Source organism: Mastigoproctus giganteus, chromosome 7, assembly GCF_048544385.1.
Source record: "Mastigoproctus giganteus isolate SK-2022 chromosome 7, ASM4854438v1, whole genome shotgun sequence".
In the NCBI taxonomy this organism is placed as follows: domain Eukaryota; kingdom Metazoa; phylum Arthropoda; class Arachnida; order Uropygi; family Thelyphonidae; genus Mastigoproctus; species Mastigoproctus giganteus.
The window spans coordinates 184,052,379-184,074,227 of record NC_143581.1 but is presented as its reverse complement, the minus strand read 5'-3'; the positions used below and the strand labels follow the sequence as shown (position 1 = coordinate 184,074,227).

At 36.1% G+C, this 21,849-nt stretch overlaps 1 protein-coding gene across 1 annotated transcript in view; it reads left to right on the top strand.

The window, feature by feature from the left end:
* The window catches only part of LOC150083386 (ubiquilin-1-like), a 237,395-nt gene extending 218,649 nt beyond the window's left edge, over window positions 1-18,746 (top strand). The window contains exons 14-15 of the mRNA XM_090377236.1: window positions 2,890-2,977; window positions 18,084-18,746. Coding sequence (XP_090233362.1) covers window positions 2,890-2,977; window positions 18,084-18,148 — 153 coding nt within the window. The 3' untranslated portion in view covers window positions 18,149-18,746. The remainder of the gene's footprint in view (window positions 1-2,889; window positions 2,978-18,083) is intronic.
* Window positions 18,747-21,849: the final 3,103 nt, after the last annotated feature.

The following is a 21,849-nucleotide window of genomic DNA, read 5'->3' as shown; positions in this document are numbered from 1 at the left end:
AAATTTTAATGTATGCCTCCTTCCAACAGCTAGGAAAGATTTTCTCATTTAAGCACACATTATATAACTCTACCAATTCCTTTCCAAATTTCAAACCAAACTTCTTTATCACTTCGGGTAGCAATGCATCTCCGCCTGGTGCTTTCTTTGTCTTAACTTTCTCCAATGCTATCTTCACTTCTTCCTCCGTAATTAAACTTTCAATTTCCTGCTCCCCCACATATTCCTCATTTAATTTCCTGATTTGTCTTTATTCTCTACTATCCAAACTTATTTGATCTATAGGAAACAATGAGGAGAGCAAACCACGCATGGAGGACTCCTAGTCCCCCGTACTCTGATTTTCTATTTTAATAGTACTGTAAACTTGATCAACTTTCATTCTATCAAATAATAATTTGTATGGTAATCCCCATACATTCTTATTCATTTCCTCTTTTATGTAGTTTCGCCATGCTTCTCTCTTCTCTTTTTGAATTCTACCAACATATTCCCGTCTTATTTGTTGATATTGCCTCTTTAAATCCTCCATTTGTTCACTTATTCCTCTTCTCCGTACCCTCTGGAAATTCCTCCTAGCCCTGTTCACTCTCCTCCTCATTTCCACTAATATCCTATTCCACCAAGGAACAATCCTTTTTAATTTTGTGCTCCTCATAGAACTGCAGCAACTTTCATATATAATACTAATTATTTTTTCAGCCCTTTCTCCAGCCAGGCTGCTATCTATTTCTTGTCTGTTATCTCTAAGTCTTTTTGTAATCTCTTCTTCAAAACACTGCCAGTCCGTAGAACTTTCTGCAAACCTCTTTTCAAACCCTGTATTACATTCTACCCTCTCGTCTCTTATCTCGAAACTGATACATCTACGATCGCTGGTAGTCCAGTCCTCCCTAACCCTCCAACACCATATCTTATTCCACAAGGCTTCTGTAGTTAATGTTAAATCTATATTAGATTCTCCTTGTATAGTACTGAAGGTAGAGGGCTGGCCCAGCTCATTTACAATATTAAGGCTTATCAACAATTTCCTCTAATTGATTTCCTCTATTATCAGTCTCGCGACTTCCCCAAGTTGTTGAACTTGCATTTGAATCAGTACCAATTACAATTTTCTTTCCTTGTAATACATCTACCACTTTTTCAATATAGTTTAAATAAGGCTGCAATTCATCACGGAACTGGCAGTACACACTTACCATATATGTATGCTACCAATCTCACTCAAGATCTCAGCACAGACTCCACGAGTAAAACACAACTCATCAATTTGTGTTACCACACAGTCTGACTGTTTACTCCGGACTGCACAATTTATCAGTTATTTTATAATCTTTAATAAGGTTCCCAACTATGTATGGCTCCTGAAGAAGGAGGACATCATAGTCTTTTTCGTCCATCCGATGACTCAACTGCAATGCAACATTATAGGATCTTTGCCCATTCACTTGCAGTACCTTTAGCTTTTTCATTTCTGTTTCTCTCCTATCCATAATCTAATCTAGTCCTATATTGTTCATAATACTTCTTATATTCACTGCATTCCTTGCTTCTAATTGGATGGCAAAAATCCTTATTTTTTCTCTTACAATTAATACATATAGCACTTTCATTTTTCTTTTTATAATCTTTAAAAATGTGTCCCTCTTCTCCACAATGTCCACATGTGGTCTTCCCCTTACACTGATAAGCCACATGGCCATAAGATAAACATTTAAAACATTTTGTAATGAGGACAATATCCTTCACCCGAAATGAGGTCTACTGGCAATAGACTCTTCCTTTATTTATTAATATCTCTCTCAACTCTTTGGACACTTCCAAAATCCAGTTACTTCCTTGCTTGAAGAAATAGACCTCACAATTGCTTCCTTTTTAACCCTTTCCAAACTATATCCATGATCAAACAAATTTATATCCCAAAGTTCTTGCATAAACTGTTCCTTCTGTATATCCTTATTCACATCATATACTATTATCTTTAAACCAGGTTTCTTTGGAACTTCGACTTTAAGACTAGACTCTTCCAACCTCTTATTATTCTGTAATTCACATAGATCACTCATAGAATCAACTTCAACCAATATTCCTCTATCTCTAATCTTTCTTGTTCTCTTTACTTTAACTTTCTTCATTAAAGGTCTTATATCCTCATTCACCACTGCTTCAACTTGTTCACTCGTAGTATATTTATCTGTATTTGCCTTAATGAAGGCCACTATAGTTTCACCTCCCTTTTTAACTTCCTTCACTCTTTCTCTTCCCTTCTCTAATACAGAAGCATAACTTTCAAATTGTTGTTCTTGATCCTGTATTAACTGTCTACAGTCTTTTACTGTAGATACCATTACTCGATTTTTCACAAATAATCTAATTGTTCTATCTTCCAACGTATCCCACATTGAAAGAATCTTGTTCATGGCAGCTTTAGTTACTTTATTTGCATCACAAAATAGAAATTTTTGGAGCCTAGTCCGTACTTGTCTTATTTATGAGACATAACAAAACAATGCCACTATAATAATTTTAGTTAATTTACTACATATAGACATGTATTTGCACTAACTTGTAAATTTTCCCACAGTCTAAGGCTTTTGCCCTAAATTTTTATTAAGTATTAAATTTAGATAGTTAAGTTCTGGAGACATGGGTATGGACATTCTGCAACAGCAAACATGTGTGGATTATATCTCCTTTTTAACTGTTGTACTGGTATAATCCATAATAAAGAAATTGGGAAGTTCTCTGGTTCCATGAGCCCAGTAGAGGAATACAAACGTTTTTTTTACTGTCATGTATAGCACACAGATATGAATCGTTTTAGTGAAAACTGCATGGATCATTTTTATTTAAAATAGAAATAGTAACTTTTTTTTTTTTTTTTTTAAGAGTCAAGCACCTCCTGAAGAACGGTATAGAAGTCAACTTGAACAATTAACAGCTATGGGATTTGTCAACAGAGAAGCTAACCTACAAGGTAATTGAAAAGTTTATTATTTGTAAATGTAAGATTGTGTAACTTGTTTGTAAATTATACACTGAGTGGCCACTTTATTGTGAATACCTACATGAAATGCTCCTTCAGTAATAGCAACACATTTTTGTATTATGGGTAGATACGTAGGGATATTGTATGTGCAATCCATTTCGAAAATGGAAAGACAAAATATTTAGTGTGACTTTGATGTGAATGGCACTAGATGTGCTGGCATGAGTATCTTGGAAACTGCAACCTTGTTGAGGTTTTCACATATGATTGCATCTAGGGTATAATGAAATTGGCTCAATAACCAAATAATTTTCAGCTAGGGATTCTGATTTTTGACTGTTTTACATTTCCCAGAAGTCAACACATTTTTTGAAAATTCTCACAGATTCCAGAGAATCTAGAAATTGACCAAATAATATGAAATAGTTTTATTTATTGAAATTTCAGTTAAATAATCTACATTAGAAACTAGGGGGAAAAATGATTTAATTTGTGTTTCTAAGGACATTCTTTAAGAATGTAACAACTTTTATTTGATTTGTATAATGTCACAAAAAAAAATCACAATCAAATAATTACAAAATTAAATATCATATTCAGTAAATTTCATTCAAAATGATAATGAGGAACAAAATTACCAATAAAAATGCAAAGAAATATTTAAATAATAATATAATATTTTTGTTTTAAAAGAAAGTTTTACTTTATGAAAATTAATCAGAAAAACATCGATAATTGTAATAATTTGTTGGAATTCCTCAACTATAGCTTGCTAACCACAGATTTTGAGATAATGTAGTTATTTTGATACAAAAATTTTACAATCTGCTGCTTCGATATCATTGATAAATACACAAAACAACAATGGGCCCAGCACCAGACCCTGGGGCACTCCACTAATAACATTAGTTGACATAGAGCAGTATCCATTTATTACCACTCTCTGCCGTCTCCCACTCAATCATCCCTTTATCCATTGCAGTACCTTGCCCTTAATGCCATACTGCTCTAATTTGTACATCAGTCTTCCATGTGCAACAGTATCAAAAGCTTTCCCTGAAATCCAAGTATATGATATTAAAATTATTTTTCCATCCATTTCCTTTGTTACCACATCATAGTATCCAATCAAATTGGTTAGACAAGACTTCCCCTTAACAAAACCATGCTGTGTCTGAACTATTACTGCAATCTTGTTAAGGTGATCCTGTATCACCTCTTTAAACTAGTAACTTGTGATCACAGTGTGCTCAAGTGGGATTTACTCAAAGAGGTAACTACCATCAGGGGTAAAGGGAAGGGTTTTTGCTTTCGTGAAAGCAACTACGGAAGTCTGGCACAGTATTTAAATTCTATATGGTGCAACCAACTGATGATGTTACCAACAGCAAATTCAAAATGGGAAGCATTCAAAGAATTAATCTTCGAAGCTACTAGGCTTTACATACCAACTAAGAAATACTGTTCAAGGTTTAGGCCTAAATGGATGTCAGATGAACTAATGAGACATGTGGCAGAGAAGAAAATGCATGGGATACATATAAATTAATGGGTGACTTGGAAGCCTATGATAGATATAAGCTGGTCTGTAACAAAGAGAGATTAGGCAAGCCAGGGCAGATTATGAGAAATCTTTGGCAAAGGATGCAAAGAAAAACAGCAAAGAGTTCTTTGCCTGTGTAAACTCTAGAAGGAGAGGGATGAATCAGATTGGCCCACTGGATATCAATGGTTCAACTGTTGATGATTCTGCTCAGGTGGCTAACAAACTAAATGAGTATTTTGCATCTACATTCACACATGAGGAGTTATTCAGTGAGGGGAATGCCAGAGGTGAATTAAACTTTGGCAGTGAGCTAGATGTTTTTGCAATAGATGAGACGAAAGTGGAGGAGAAATTGTTGAAGATAAACATAAGAAAGGCACCCAGAGTGGTAGGATCTATCCAGTTATATTAAAGGAGACAGCGAAGGAAGTAAGCAAACCCTTGGACATAATTATGAGAACTTCCTTGGACTCAGGTGAGATACCCGTGGACTGGAGATATGCAAATGTTACCCCAATTCACAAAGGAGGATCAAAGGGTGACACAAGTAATTATAGACCTGTTAGTTTAACTTCAGTTCTAAAGAAATTAATGGAGGCACTGGTTCAAGAAACACTGCAGGATCATCTAGACAAGACTTCAGTTATAACTCAGACACAGCATGGTTTTGTTTAGGGGAAGTCTTGTCTGACCAATTTGATTGGATTCTATGATGTGGTCACAAAGGAACTGTATGCAGGGAGTAACTTTGATACCGGGGCCTCCATAGCCAGGTGGGCAGGAGCAGCAGTGTGTAGCACACACTTCTTGATTAGACCGGGGTTCGAACCCGTGACCACCAAATACGGAGGATGCGGAAAGGTCAGGGAATGACCACCACATATCCCCGGAGCAATATAGCCTTAGTTGCTAATGCTCCTAAAAAAAAAAAAAAAAAACTTTGATATCATATACTTGAATCTTAGAAAGGCATTTGATACTGTTGCAAATGGAAGACTGCTGCACAAACTGGAGCAGTGTGGCACTGGAGACAAATTGCTGCTATGGATAAAGGGATGGTTGAGTGGGAGAAGACAGAGTGGTAATCAATGGACACTGCTCTTTGCGGACTAATGTTATTAGTGGAGTCCCTCAGGGTTCAGTGTTGGGTCCATTGTTGTTTTCTGTATTTATAAATGATATTGATGATGGTATATCACGCTTAATGTCCAAGTCTGCAGACGATACGAAGGTTGGCAGGGTTGTTAAGGACACTAATGACAGTATTCTGCTGCAACAGTATCTAGAAAAGTTGAGCAGATCGGCTGAGAGGTGGCAAATGAAGTTTAACATTGACAAATGTAATGTACTACATATGGGAAGCAATAACCCCAGAGTAATGTATCAACTGTGTGGTGCTACACTAACAGTGGTATAGAATGAAAAGGACCTGGGAGTAATCGTGCAGGCAGATATGAAATTTTCAGAGCAGTGCATACGATCCACAAGTGTAGCTCATGGTGTCTTGTCAATGATATACAGGAATTTTTCTAGCCAGGACAAGGAGGTGATTATACACTTGTATAAAGCAATGGTCAGGCCACACCTTTAGTACTGTATACAGGTCTGGAGTCCTCATTTTAAGAAGGATTTAGAGCTGTTGAAACGAGTACAGAGAAGAGCAACAAGATTAGTGAATGGAACAAGGGGTTGTTCTTAAGAAGAAAGGCTTAAGTTTTGCAGATTACAGTATCTGGAGACTAGGCACCTGCAAAGTGATCTATTGAGGTGTATAACGCCTTGAATGGTTTGAGCATGCTCAATGCTGATGGGTTTCTTCCTCTTGCTCAGAATCACCTGAGAGGGCACAAATTCAAATTCAGGAAAGACAGTGGATGTATGAAAGTTTGGCTTTAGCCAGTGGGTTGTTGATTGGTGGAACAGACTTCCATCTTTTGTTGTGGAAGTTGATAGCCTGAATAAATATGAGGCTGAGCTGGACAGGTATTTGGAACGAATGGATGGGTGAAATGGGAGGGGTTTTTTTTTTTTTTTTGGCTGATGCTGCATAAGCTTGCTTTCTTGCATCGTATGCCTCTACTAATGCTAACTCCATTATTTTCCCTGGAACAGAAGTTAAACTAACAGGTCTATAATTATTTGTGTCACCCTTTGAACCCCCTTTGTGAATTGGGGATACATTTGCAAACTCCAGTCCATGGGATCCTCCCCTGACTCTAAGGATGCTCTCATAATTATGATTAAGGGTTTGATTACTTTCCTTGCTGCCTTCTTCATTATAATTGGATAGATTCCATCTGCCCCAGGTGCCTTTTTTATGTTTAACTTCAACAATTTCTCCTCCACTTTGTTCTCAGTTATCACAAAATCACTTAGCTCCCTGTTAGTTTGATAAACTTCTGGCATTCCCCTCCTTGAATAACTCCTCATGTGTGAATGTAGAAGCAAAATACTCATTCAGTTTATCAGCTACTTGAGCAGGATCATCAATGGTTGAACCATCTGTGTTAAGTGGACCAATGTGATTTCTAGAGTTTACATAAGTAAAGAACTCTTTGCGTCTTTTGCCAAAGATTTCTTGTAATCTGCCTTCGCCTGCCTAACCTCCTTTGTTACTTGATTACAGACCAGCTTATATATGTTGTAGGTTAAGCAAAAGAACATGACAGCCATTGCTTCTACTTCCCATAGATCATTAGGACAAGTGTAGTGGCTAATACAGAGGGAAGAGAAATAGATAAGAGTAAATGTACTCTCTAGAGAATTTGTTTTATGCTGTACCATTTCAGTGACAGACACTTGTCAGAACCATACGTGCTGCACATGGATACATTGTCATCTCTCTATAGATTCTTTTAAGATATTTAAGTTTGACTGTCTGTACTTCTTTTTGTGAAATTGATTGCGGGTGACAGTAGTAATTGCTGTTATTGTAATTCCATCCTCATCATCTAGTCAGGTACAATTTCACTAAGTTTTTTTTTTTTTTGAGCATTTTTTCAAGTGTTTACATACTTTCTTTCATTGTTGATCAGTTAGTAATAGTATTGGCCATATAGCGCAAGGAAGCCACAGGGTTTTGCTGCACTGGCAAAAAAAAAAAAAAAAAAACCCAAGTAGATAAGAAAACACAAAAATTATATGCTCCCTCCTCACTTCAAAGTGATCGGTATACATTTTAAGCTAAGATTAAACAATTTATAATATATTATAAATTGTTTAATCTTAGCTTACCTAAGATTAAACCTTCTAATTACTATAAAAAATAGTAATTAGAAGGTTACCTTCTAATTACTATAAAAAACTTATAGATACTACTCCATTGTATTACAGCAAATTTTACTTTGCATGGTCATTACTTGTCATTTGCATTAAACACTGCAAATGACAAGCGAATTATGTTGCTACTAAATATGTTCTGCATTTTTTTGTATGTGTTTATATAAATGATGTATGCTTTTTTTCTTATTTAATTATTACTACTTTTTTCATCCTTTTTTATTTATTAATTGTTAATCACTGGTTGATGATATCACTTATTTTTTAATAGAATTATCACTACTTGTATTCCTAATCTTTTTGTCTAGTCTATTTTATTTATTGAAATAATTGCTAATTTTATATTATTTTTGTATACTACATTTTATACAGTAAAACACATAATATACACTCATGAGCCAAACCATTACGACGACCTGTCTTATAGCACATTAAGCTGCCTTTGCCGTGATACTGCTTGCACCTGGCTTAGTACAGACACCTTGAGACTGCATAAGGATGTCCTGGAGTGAAGCAGTGTGGACTGGTGAATGCTGCAACCCACCAAATGTTCGATGGGATTGTTGTTTCTGGAATTTGGCAGCCAGGGAAGCACACAAAATGCTTGGTCATAATCTTCAAGCCATTTCTGCACAATACAGGCCTTGTGATGCTGGGGCATTGTCTTGTTAAACAAGTCCATTGCCACCTGGATACACACCCACTATGTAGGACTAAAATTTTATCTGAAACAGTATCAAAGTAGGATCTAGCAGTGAGGGTGAGTGCCATTGGGGATGTTGTTGGTATTGGGTTTAATGACACAAGGGTTACTGAGGCCAAATTGTGTTTTGCATGGTGATGAGGGGATCCAGTGATGTCCATGATACTACTGCTGCTGGCCTGTTTACATGCAACCTGGTTGCAGCTGTTTGCCTTCAAATATGCAGTCATCCAGTGTCCAGGAATGGTGCTCCCATGCCCACTGTAGGCAGATGTGTCAATAATGGTCAGTCAACATGGTCACAAGAACATGTCACCTACTCTGTAGACTTATCAGCAAGGGAGTCTGCTGGATGTGTGCTCAAAGCATTTCTCTGTGCACCATTGTAGTCTACCATTAACTGAGAGGGATTCACCTCAATTTGAGGTGGTCTTCCCAACCCAACATGTTGGGTGGGTGGTTGTGTGTCTGTCTTCAAACCATTCCCACCACACCTCCACTGTGTTGCCCCTCAAACAGCTGACAGTGTTTGCAGATTCCAGTATGCTGGCCCCCACTTAGCACTACAAATCATTCCCCATTCAAACTCCATCAGATTCTTCCCTTTTCTCATTGCATGGTCTTTGTACTGGCAGACAGACACTACCCATGCTATCACTGTATATGCTGCACTGGTTGATGAAATCATTTGTAGGTACTGTGGAATGCATCCATTTGTGGAGATAGGAGTGTCTCCTAGCATGTAATTTAACTCTAAAGCAAAAGTTATTTTCCCAGGACTTGAGACAAAAAAATAAATAAATCGGAAATTTGCAAGAATTATTGACCCGGAAAAGGCAATCCTTTAGTTAGAAACAACTTACTGGTGCAAGAGCTGAATGAAGGCTGCAGGTTACTGTGAAAGTTAACAAGAAGGCTACACTCTGTCAAATCAAATAACAATCCAATACAACAGTGGTAATCAAAGAAGCATTTTAGAATGCACAACTTATTTTACCTTGTTACAGATGGTATCAGTGATACTCCATATGTGACAAGGTGTTCCAATCTTGGCAACAAATAACAAGATGGTACAATTACAGTGGAATCAGAAACACCAACATTACAGGATTAGAAAACATTACCTGGTCTGACAAATCCCAGCTTTACACTAATGGGGAGAACAAGAATGTGGCACAAACAGCTCAAATGAATCTATCCTGTCAAGCATCAACAGTGCAGGGTGAGAGTGTTTGTTTTTATGGTGCACATTGGGCCACTTGGTACCATTAAAATAACATTTGAATGCCATAGGTCCTCTGGAAAATCAAATAAAGTACTTCATAGCTGCAGTGTATCCATTTTCAACTGGGTTTTTCCAACAGAATAATGTGCCATGTTTCAAGTACAAAATTGTACAGAACTGATTCCAGGAATATGAGAGTGCATTCTTTCTACTGCAGTGGCATCCCCACTTACCAGATCTTAGTGAAATTGAGAAATTCTGGGTTAAGGTGGAACACACTCTTGGCAGAGTCTAGGATCCACAGTCATACAATTTGCAACAACATTAGGAAGCAGTTGAATCACCATGGCTGGCATCCTTTTCAAAACTCTGTTAACTTCACACCACGACAAATCCAGGCTGTTCTCATTATTAGGGATGTGTACTGGAAGCTCAGTAGCTATATATACATTATATGTAGCTACTGAGTAAATAGAAACTGAATAAATAATTAATACAGGTGCACTGTAAATATCTATTCCATTTGTACTATTTAAAAAAAATAATTAAAATCCTTGTATGAGAATACTTTGGCATATTGATGTATGTAAAGAAATTAGGACACTACTATGCCAACTAGGTTTGGATATGCCCACTACAACTCTGTGCAGACTTCAATTTTTTTCATGTAGCATTTTCTGTGATACAAAAATGGTATCATATGAGAAGTTCTAATCACTGCTTTGTCATAAGAGGAACTTGATAAAATTAAGAATCACATGAGGAGGAGCATGATGTAACTGAAAATTGTATCTGAGATTAGTGGAAGGACTTAATGTCAGAGGACTTTTTAGCTATCGTTAAACTGATGCCTAAGTATTAACATTGGAGAAGTGGCACTCATATTTCGATTCTACAGTACTTTATTCTTTTATTTAAATGAAACTGCAGCTGAAATTTATGTTGGTGCTATGTGTACATGTGTTGTATTATTGTTTGGCTTTAATGATCAGGACCATGGTACTGAATCATTCAGTATTAATAGTAGCAAATGATGCAAGAAAGCAAGCTTATACAGCATCAACAAAAAAAAAAAAAAAAAAAAATCACTTCCCATTTTACCTATCCATTCCCTCCAATAGTGTGTTTAGTTTTTTCTGAGTTTATTTAAGTTAAGATATCAACTTCCACAAGAACAGATGCAAGTTTGTTCTACAAATCAACCACTCGCTGGCTAAAGGCAAACTTCTAAACATCTATTCTGCAACTCTCCTTCCTCAACTTGAATTTATGTCCCTCCTGTATATAATACGAGCAAGGGGAAGAATCCCATCAGCATTGAGCTTGCTCAAACCATTCAAAGCCATAAAGACCTCAATCAGATCACCTCACAGATGCCTAGTTTCCAGCTGCTGCAATTGGTAGAACTGAAGCCTTTCTTGGTAAGAGCACCCTTTTGTTTCCTGCAGAAATCTTGTTGTCCTTCTCTTTACTTGTGACACCAGCTCTACATCATTCCTAAAATGAGACCTCCAGACTTGTATGTGGTACTCAACATGTGGCCTGACCATTTCCCTATATAATAGGATTATCACCTTATCCATGCTAGCAAAGTTCTTGTATATTGTTGACAAGTCTCATGAGCTGTCTTGGTAGCCTGTCATCACTGCTCAGAGAACCTCACATCTGACTGTGCAATAACCCCCAGGTATTTTTAATTTTCCACTACACTAAGTGTAGTACCACACAGTTATTACATTAATCTGCGATTACTGTTGCTCCTGTGCAGTACCTTGCATTAACTGAACTTCGGTTGCCATTTCTCAGCCATCTGCCTAATTTTTTAATGACTAATCAAGGTATGGTATACCTTGATTACTGTGATTAACCACTCTACCACCTTTTGTATCATCCGCAAACTTAGACATTAAGCCTAATCTATCTTCAATATCATTAAATACAGAAAAGAGCAATTGGGGACTTCACTAGATACTGCTCTTTCTGGACATTAGTCCAGAAAGAGCAGTATCCATTGATAACCACCCTGTCTTCTCTCACTCAACCATCACTTTATCCATAGCAGTAACTTACCTTTAATGCAACACTGCTCCAATTTGTACAGCAGTCTCGTGTGTAACAGTATCAAAAGCTTTCCTGAAATCCAAGTATATGATATCAAAATTATTTTTTTGCATCCAGTTCCTTTACTGCATCATAGTTTATAATTAAATTGTTCAGATAAGATCATCCCTTAACATATCCATGCTGCAATTTAGTTACATTGTAAAAAAAAAAAAAAAAATTATTATTGTTTAGTGAGTTAATACTAATTGTAATTAGTATTAACTCTTTAGTGATCATGAGGGGATGGGAAACAAAGACTAGACACATTGTTAGTTTTATACACTTATTTTTGGAAGGAATGGGATAAAATGCAAAAAATGGTACACTTCATGATGCCATTCTTATGCTAGATTGGATAATAAGAACACAATTTTTGCAACAAACATATTATCTAATATATATATTTCTTGACTACTCTGGCAGCTTTCAAGAAAACAAACTCTGCAGTAAAGTTGATTGTTTTGTCATTCTTTAAAAATGGTGTTTCTTTGGTTGTGATAGAAAGTTTTTTTATAGACCTTGGCTGAAGTTACAGAAAGGTGTTAATGCATTCATTTTGCTCCAGAATTGAACATCAGTGTTATAACAAAAACTTTTTAAAGAAAAAATTTTAATAATGTTTTAAATGCAGATACCACACTGCGATTGCAGAGCTATAATTTTTTGTATACAACAGATGCAAAAGCTCCTGTTGTATACAAAAGAGCAAGCAAAGTTTGCTACAAAGTGCACAAATCTCATTTTGCAAAGCAAGTTGGCAGAGTATTGCAGCTGCACTTGTGTGGTTTCACCTTTTTCGCTTCAAAGGAAACATAAACTTCAACAATAAATTCCAAACATAAATTTAACAAAGAGTATTGAGAAGAAAATTATGGTATATTTTTACAACAGGATAATGCACCGTGTTTCAAGTACAAAATTGTACAGAACTGGTTCCAGTAATATGAGAGTGCATTCATCCTCACTCACCATATCTCAGTGAAATTGAGAAATTCTGGGTTAAGATGGAACACTCTCTTGCAGAGTCTAGGATCCACAGTAGGATGCAGAATATTTAGTTTAATGTTAATATTAAATGTTAGTCGCCTTAACCTAAACTGTACATATTTTGATGTTGAATTCTTGTGCATATTAAATTTTGTAATTTTAATGATTTTGATTAGAAAATGTTTCTTTTGCAAATTGACTGATTCTCTTACAGTATGCAGAAAATATAGGAATTGATACTTAATATTAATCTAAATAGACTTAAGAGTTCTCAATTGGTGTATGACATTCCAGTGTCATACACAGTTTAAAGACGAATAATTGTAATATTGTTAAAAGAAATACTTTTGTATTATTGAATTATATAAAAGGGTGCAGTTAAGAAACCAGAATATTCCTTTAAACTGATACTGCAGACTTTGCACATGCACCCTTTATTACATTTTTTCAAATGCAGTAATGTGAAGTATAAATGCCCCCAGGTGATTATAGGAAGAATAATTCTTTTCATGCCCACTGATAGGTTAACCTCAAGTCAGTTCATAAAGGTGAATAAGGTCTGGCCTATAAACTTCTAGCAGTGAGTAGCACTGCCACATCTCATTCTAAAAAGGATGCTGCCTAAGCTTTTATTTCAAAAAGTTTCTGTATCCATTTCATCTTCATTTACGATTAACTGAATTTTAGAATAGTGGCCTTTCCAAGAAGTAGCAACATTGCTGGTGGCTGTTGAACTGGATATTCTACACTCAAGTCTATGATGGCGTACCATAGAATAATGAGGAAACAGCGAGACACTTCAGACCATGTATAAGGTTGTGTATGAATTACCAAAAAGGTCACATGACATCAGTACACTGTATGATCCCCTCCAGCAGCTAAACAGGCCTGACAGCAGTGAACCATGCTTGATATAACACTGTGTATAAGATTCTGTGGCAACAAATCCTGTTCTTACACCAGTGCAGGCCTAGCTCACCAAGTGACCGAGGAGTATTTTGTTGGCATACAATGCAACACCCAAGAGTATCCTACACATTTTCAATTGGATTTAAGCCTGGTGATCGTGCTGGCCATAGCAGTCATTGGATATCTTCAGTTTCAAGATATTCCTCCACTACTTGAGCTCTATAGTTCGTTCGAAATACCTGTCCAGCTGAGCCTTAAATTTATTTAGGCTATCAACTTCCATAACAAGAGATGGAAGTCTGTTCCACCAGCCAACCACCCACTGGCTAAAGGCAAATTTCCGCACATCTATCCTACATCGGTCTTTCCTCAATCTGAATTTATGCCCTCTCAGGTGATTATTCTGAGCGAGAGGAAGAATCCCATCGGCATTGAGCATGCTCAAACCATTCAAGGCTTTATACACCTCTGTCAGATCAGATCACCTCGCCGGTACCTAGTCTCCAGACACTGTAATTTGCAAAACTTAAGCCTTTCTTCGTAAGAGCAACCCTTTGTTCCATTCACTAATCTTGTTGCCCTTCTCTGTACTCGTTCCATCAGCTCTACATCCTTCTTGAAATGAGGCCTCCAGACTTGTTTTCAGTACTCAAGGTGTAGCCTGACCATTGCCTTATACAAGGGAATAATCACCTCCTTATCCCTGCTAGAAAAATTTGTGTGTATCATTGACAAGACACAATGAGCTACCCTTGCAGCCCATCTGCACTGCTCAGAGAACTTCATATCTGCCTGGAGCAATATGGCCTTAGTTGCTAATGCTCCTAAAAACCAAAATAACAATCATATCTGCCTACACAATTACCCCCAGGTCCTTTTCATTCTCTACCACTGTCAGTGGTAGAAAATGAGTTGAGACATTTCTCTGGGATTGCTGTTTCCCATATGTAGTGCTTTACATTTGTCAATGTTAAACTTCATTTGCAACCTCTCAGCCCATCTGCTCAACCTTTCCAAATCCTGTTGCAGCAGCATAGCATCAGTAGTGTCCTTAACAACCCTGCCAACCTTTGTATCGTTTGCAAACTTGGACATTAAGCTTAACATACCATCGTCAATATCATTTATAAATACAGAAAACAATAATGGACCCAACACTGAACCCTGAGGGACTCCACTAATAACATTAGTCCACAATGAGCAGTGTCCATTGATTACCACTCTCTGCCTTCTCCCCCTCAACCACCCCTTTATCCATAGCAGCAATTTGCGTGGCAGTCTTCCATGTGCAACAGTATCAAAAGCCTTTCTAAGATCCAAATATATAATATGAAAGTTATTCCTTGCATCCAGTTCTTTTGTGACTACATCATAGTATCCAATCAAATTGGTCAGGCCAGACTTTCCCTTAACAAAACCATGCTGTGTCCGAGCTATAACTGAAGTCTTGTCTAGATGATCCTGCAGTGCTTCTTTAACCAGTGCCTCCATTAATTTTCCTGGAACAGAAGTTAAACTGACAGGTTTATAATTACTTGTGTCACCCTTTAATCCTCCTTTGTGAATTGGGGTCACATTTGCACATCTCCAGTCCATGGGTACCTCACTTGAGTCCAAGGAAGTTCTCATAATTATGTCCAAGGGTTTGCTTACTTCCTTCGCTGTCTCCTTTAATATAACTGGATAGATCCCATCCACCCCAGGTGCCTTTTTTATGTTTATCCTCAACAATTTCTCCTCCACTTTCCTCTCAGTTATTACAAAATGATCTAGCTCACTGCGAGAGTTTACTTCACCTTTGGCATTCCCCTTCCTGAATAACTCCTCATGTATGAATGTAGATGCAAAATACTCATTTAGGTTATTAGCCACCTGAGCAGGATCCTCAACTGTTGAACCATCAATATCCAGTGGACCAATCTGATTCATCCCTTTCCTTCTAGAGTTTATATAGATAAAGAACTCTTTTCTGTTTTTCTTTGCATCCTTTGCCAAGGATTTCTCATAATCTGCCTTTGCCTGCCTAATCTCCATTGTGACTTGGTTACAGACCAGCTTATACCTATCATAGGCTTCCATGTCACCCATTAATTTATATGTATCCCATGCATTTTTCTTCTCTGCCATATGTCTCATTAGTTCATTTGACATCCATTTAGGCATAAAACTTGAACAATATTTCTTAGTTGGTATGTAAAGCCTAGTAGCTTCCAAGATAAGTTCTTTGAAATGCTTCCCATTTTGAATTTGCTGTTGGTAACATCATCAGTTGGTCCCACTGTATAGAACTTAAATACTGTCTCAGACCATCGTAGTCGCCTTTACGAAAGCAAACACCCTTCCCTTTACCCCTGATCTGCAGATTCCTAATGCCTGAAGAATCACTACTGATAATCAGGTCAAGAGTATTACTCCCTCTAGTTGCCTCCTGAACATGCTGATGTAGAAAACAATCATCCAATAAATCCACAAAAGCTTTGCTAGTGTGTGAGTGACCAACCCAGCAAATTCCAGTCAATATCTGGGAAATTAAAATCCCCCATTATAAGACTCTCTGATTTACTGGCCCACTCTATTTCCCTGTACAGTTTCTTATTATACTCATCAGAGTCATTAGGCCTATAGCACACTCCTACTCTCAATTTTGATCTCTCAATGCTTATGTTACACCAAACTGACTCGACACTGCACTGTCCAGCAATGTCGATTGGATTTTATGTGTTTCTTAACTAATAGCATAACCATCCTCCCTTCCTATCCTGTCTATCCTTTCTGTAGACATTGTACTCCCCAAATTCCAGTTCTGCATTCCTTATATCTGTGTGACACCACGTCTCTGATATCCCAACAATATCTGCCTTTGATGTTTTGACCAATACCTCAAATTCGTCAAATTTATTCACCAAACTCCTATCATTGGTGTACACACAAGTATACATGCACCTGTTCCTATTCTTAGCTACCCTAACGCAACCCATGTGTTTACTTGTACCGCAGTGACTCCCAGCAATCTGAAATATCCTGCATCTTGTTTTCCAGGCTGCTGCTCATTCCAATAGAAGCAGTGCAAGAATCACTTTCACCTCTGCCAGTGGCTACTGTTAATCTATTAGCCCCAAGCTAGCAGTTTTTCGACCTACCTAACAGTGCCTTGATAGCATCAGCAAATATTCTTGCACCCTTTCTATTTAAGTGTATCCCATCCCTGTAGAAGAAGTCTCCCCTGTTAACAGTTATGGTACCTCTATCAAAAACATGACTGGAGGTTCAGGCATAGATCATTATTCCACCCCCACACAAGAACACTGCCTCCACTGTAAGTGTCCCTTTCTCTGATGTTGGAGAGATGGTATCACATTCCTTGTCGTCTCAGGATGAAATAACATCTAGAATCTGCTTGCAGGCTAAAACAGGACTCAGAGAACAGAACTATACCCCATTTTGACAGGGCTCCAAGTAGCATGTTCATGGCACCAGTTTTGACGAGCTCTGAAGTGGTTTGGGGTTAATGGGATACAAACCACTGGCTTCCTTGCATAGAGTCCATTTGGGAATATTTTCACCTGTGGCCTGACGCGACTGTTGATGACAGGATATCGTGGGTTTGCTGTTTGAGCCAGGTAGCAGTCTTTTCTGGTTGAACAGTCTCTCAGGTGAACTTGGCCAGCTCTTCTTGTAATGATTCCTCTCTCCTGAAACTGTTTCCAAAGTGCCGAGACAACATTGCGTGACACATTAAGCCTGAGTACTGGAGATGTGGCTGTCCCACTGAGCAAGCCAGAAAATGGAAATGAAATGAAGTGATGTGGTTGCAACCCATGTTTTCATTGGCATGAATAATTTGTATAATGTGTGAGTCTGTAGATTGATTTCTATTGGATACTCTGAATTAGCATGCTAGGATGACTATTATAATCAAATATTTGCCTTCAGCGACACTGTTCACAATAAAATATTGATTAAAAACATTTTTAATTTTGTAGTGCAGTGTAGAAAGTGGCACATGTGACATTGCCAAAATTCTATTATTTGATTGGATAATTATGTATGCAAGAAAAAGAATTGAATGTGGATGATGAGTACTAAATGAGTTAATTTGATGTATAAAATGAGAATAGGTCATTCTGAATTATTGTGAGAGTCACTTAATTACATTCATTATCACTTAAAGTTAAACCATTTTTCTCCGTAAGATTGCCAATTTGTGAACATTACTTACCATTAATAGTAGAGGGAACTTATCTTTATAGAACAGTACTGCAGTACTTGCTCTTATTCATTTCAGAATTAAATTGAATACATATTAATATAAGATGTATTTATGTTATAAAATTTGTTACAGCCTTAATTGCTACATTTGGTGATGTGAATGCTGCAGTAGAACGGCTACTTCAGTCACAGCAGTAGGGCTTCATAAGGGGATATAAAACTATGCATACACACTGATCTTGTGCAGTTTCATGAAAATCACAATTTGCAGGAGATATCCATTAGCTGTCCTCCAGTATAGCTGTAAAGAGAAGAAAGTATAAAACTTTTATCTTACTGAAGTGGTCTGAATGGTGCCTCTTTTCTGTTCCTCTCCCATGCAGTCTTGAAGATGGTTGTGTATTCATCATTGCTATAACTGAATGAAGAAAAAAAATGTATGTTTATATGAGGTGACTATGTGCACAAACTTTTGTAATTCTTAAGTTATTTTTACGGCTTAATACTATGGAGTATAATTAGTCTTTTGTAAATTTATTGCTGCCATTCTGAAAATTTTATTTTATTTTTTGACATTTCCCTTCTAAGAATTATTTTAAACTTGGATCTTATGGGAGGTGGTGAAACACCTTAGGTGCTTTTATGTCAAGATATATTTTGACCAATTTTCCAGCTTACCAAAGCTATTGACAAATTTTCATTTTGTATTAACCATGAAATAAACCTACAACTATTCAAGAAGCCCCTCCCCACCATAAAAAAACTTCATTTAAAAACATCTTTATTTTACTATTAGTCATGCAGTTTTATTTTCTGTGTATGAAGTGTCCTGAAATAGAAAAAAATTCAAGTGCTTCACAAGTCTGATCATTTGATTGTTGCAAAAGTAATTTTATTTTATCTCAAAAAAGCAGCAGTTCTTTTTCTCTTTCCCCTTCATCTTATTCTGTCATATAACGAAGAAAATAAAGGCTGCAATGTAAGGTGTTTTTCCAAATTGATTCTGAATCTAACATATATGTATGAATTTTAAAAAAGTGAGAGCCTTAATTGTCCATAATGAGAACTAAACTTAATTTTACATTTTCAATAAGGATGATTTAAAGAAATATGCTTGCTGTATGATGTAGTCAGCATCAAATGGTTTACTTTGTAACTGAGAATTATTATATTTTCTCTAAAAAAATTTGTGCACCCATTTCAGTTGTTTAAAGGAATTTAAAGAAATAGCATATATAAATCAAACTACTATGTTGTTCTGAAAATAAATCAACTCTTAGGTTTAGTATCAGTTTTTTTTTTTTAATATAGATCAAATTTAAAAGTGCAGAATTGTTCAAATTAAATATTATTCAATACCAATTTTTTTTCCTTCTATTTGTTTGCAGGCTCCACTTCTTTTCCAAAGAAAGTGTGAATTGCATTAATTTGGGATGCACTTAGTATTTGTTCAAATTAATGCAATGTATGCTTTACACTGTGAAATTAGTCACAACTAATAGGACCTAACGCTTATCTCAAATGTACCACTATATTTTCACTTTGTAGATTGGAAAGTTGCTATGTAGACTTAGGGGTCTACACTTTCTTTTGTAAATTGGGTGATAGTTTCTTCTGCTACCATGGTTCAGGTGCTAATTGATTTCTTATGTGTTCTTTATAGTTCAGCTCTGTCTGCAATTTTAAAATCCAAGTTTTTAGAGGGAAAAATGTTAAATGTCATTCTAAACCATTTTTTTTTTTTTTTTCAACTGTCTGCCAAACTGAAAGCTGTTGCCATTGCATGATGAAATTTTATCTTTCTCGTGCAGTATATGTAGATAACACACCTTTGAACTCTTGCAAAAATTTTCGGGAAAAATTATCATCACTGGTGGTAATGTGATTAAACAAAGAAGCTGCAAGCTGTTATTTAGAGTTTTTGAAAGTGGATTTATTCTTTTAAGTTCAGCACATAAAGAATAAGTGTCGAGACTGAATTTCATTTCATTTTGAAAGAATCTGTTGGTTTGAAGAACATAAGAGCTACATAGAACACTGCCAGTTACAGTACTAATGCATAATTTATCACCTTTCATGTTAATTTCACCGAAATTGAAACAGTTTACTTTCATTCGCTTCCAAGTGATAAGAACCTTCCATTTGTGCATTCAGGGCAAGCTGTGTTGACAGCTTGCCCTGAAATAAGAAAATAATTATTTGAAATGTTACAAAATTGTAAAAAAATAGCAGACATGGAAACAAGATACCACAGTTAAGTTGAAGGAAGCGTGGGTATGTAGTGGTAAAGATTTTGTGCTGGTTATGTGTTAACTTTTTTTTCTGAAGGGGTAAGTCCTTATTTTCAGAACAATATGGTACATTATATTAAAACTTAGACAAAATCAGTAGTGCTTCAACCATCTATTTGCAGAAATCAAACCAGAACCTCTTAATGTACTTCATAAGTTTTCAAAAGTTAGTAATTTTATATTCACCTCTACCCAAAAAGGAAAGCTTTTACTATAAAGTTCTTAAAATGCATGTTGCACAGGTTATTTGTATTCTCAAAGAAGAGATAATTAGCACTTCTTCTTTGCTGCTTTTTGATACAAACATCACAGAATAACGCCATGCCTGGATGATGTATTAACAAAGAATTCACTGAAGAAGCAGGCATGATTATGCAAATTAGACAGAGCTCATTTGTTTCTTCTTTGAGGGAAACTTTTCCCTTAACTAGACTCACTTCCCCAACGCCTTTCATTTGAAGCCTTAAATATAAAACTGATAAATAAAGGATAAGGCAATTGATTGCCTACTGGTTGCTGATTTATATATTAATTAATCCAGGTAACTGCAGTATAGATCAGCAGCCACTTGCTGATTTATATATTAATTAATCCAGGTAACTGCAGTATAGATCAGCAGCCATAGGGTTCCAATAGGCTTAACTCTTGTTGTCAGACATAAAAAAATAATCTCTTGGGCTAGTGGCCTCAGGTAAGGAAAAGGCACCCCAGTTAACATTTTCAAAATCTAACATTTGTTAAATGTTGGGTTTTGACCAGTGCATCTCCTCTTAATTTCTATGTACAGTTAGCTGGTTATAACATTAGGCTTTTGCCCAAATTTGATATAATATATATCAACAGCAGCTGGCACGAGGTTTTAATACTTATAACTTAGTGAGATAAAGGCAAATAATATTGCTTAAAAGGATGAAATAAGAATTATAAAGGAAAAAAAAAAAACATCTAAGTTAGTAGGTGGTTTCTTTTCCTTGATTTAATTTTTTTTTTTTTCATTGAAAGAATCCGCCCACTGATAAATAGTAGCATCTAATCACATTTAGTTGTTTTGGCAAATTTATATATTAAATTCCAAGAGAGGAAGAAATAATTGTTCTACAAGAAGCAACACTTCTATTGTATGTGGTAGGAATTTATCATACCATACATGCACATATTTGGCAGCTTTAAAAGCGAGGTTTGTCAGCAAATTTTTCTTTGAAAATTAATTGCATTGAATGCAGACAATTTTCATGAAGTACATTACACAGATGTCATAGGAATGCAGTTATATGTATTCTCCAAGTTTTTAATTTACAGAAAATTTCTGTATTGAAAGAAAGCACAAAGAGAATATATTTTTTATGAATGGTATACATACAGTTACATATGACTTCTTCCACTTACATAACTAATTTGGGCTATTATGCAATAAAACAAGATCTCTTAATTTCTGTATAAATACTGATATTTTTGCTCTGATTTTTTATTGATGCTGAGTTGAGATAAAGATAATTAAAGTAAATTGATTTTTAAAAACATAACTGTGATGACATTGTGTTTTAACTATATGTTATCAATATATTAAATATTGTAGACATTATCAGATAACAAAAATTAAATAATTAT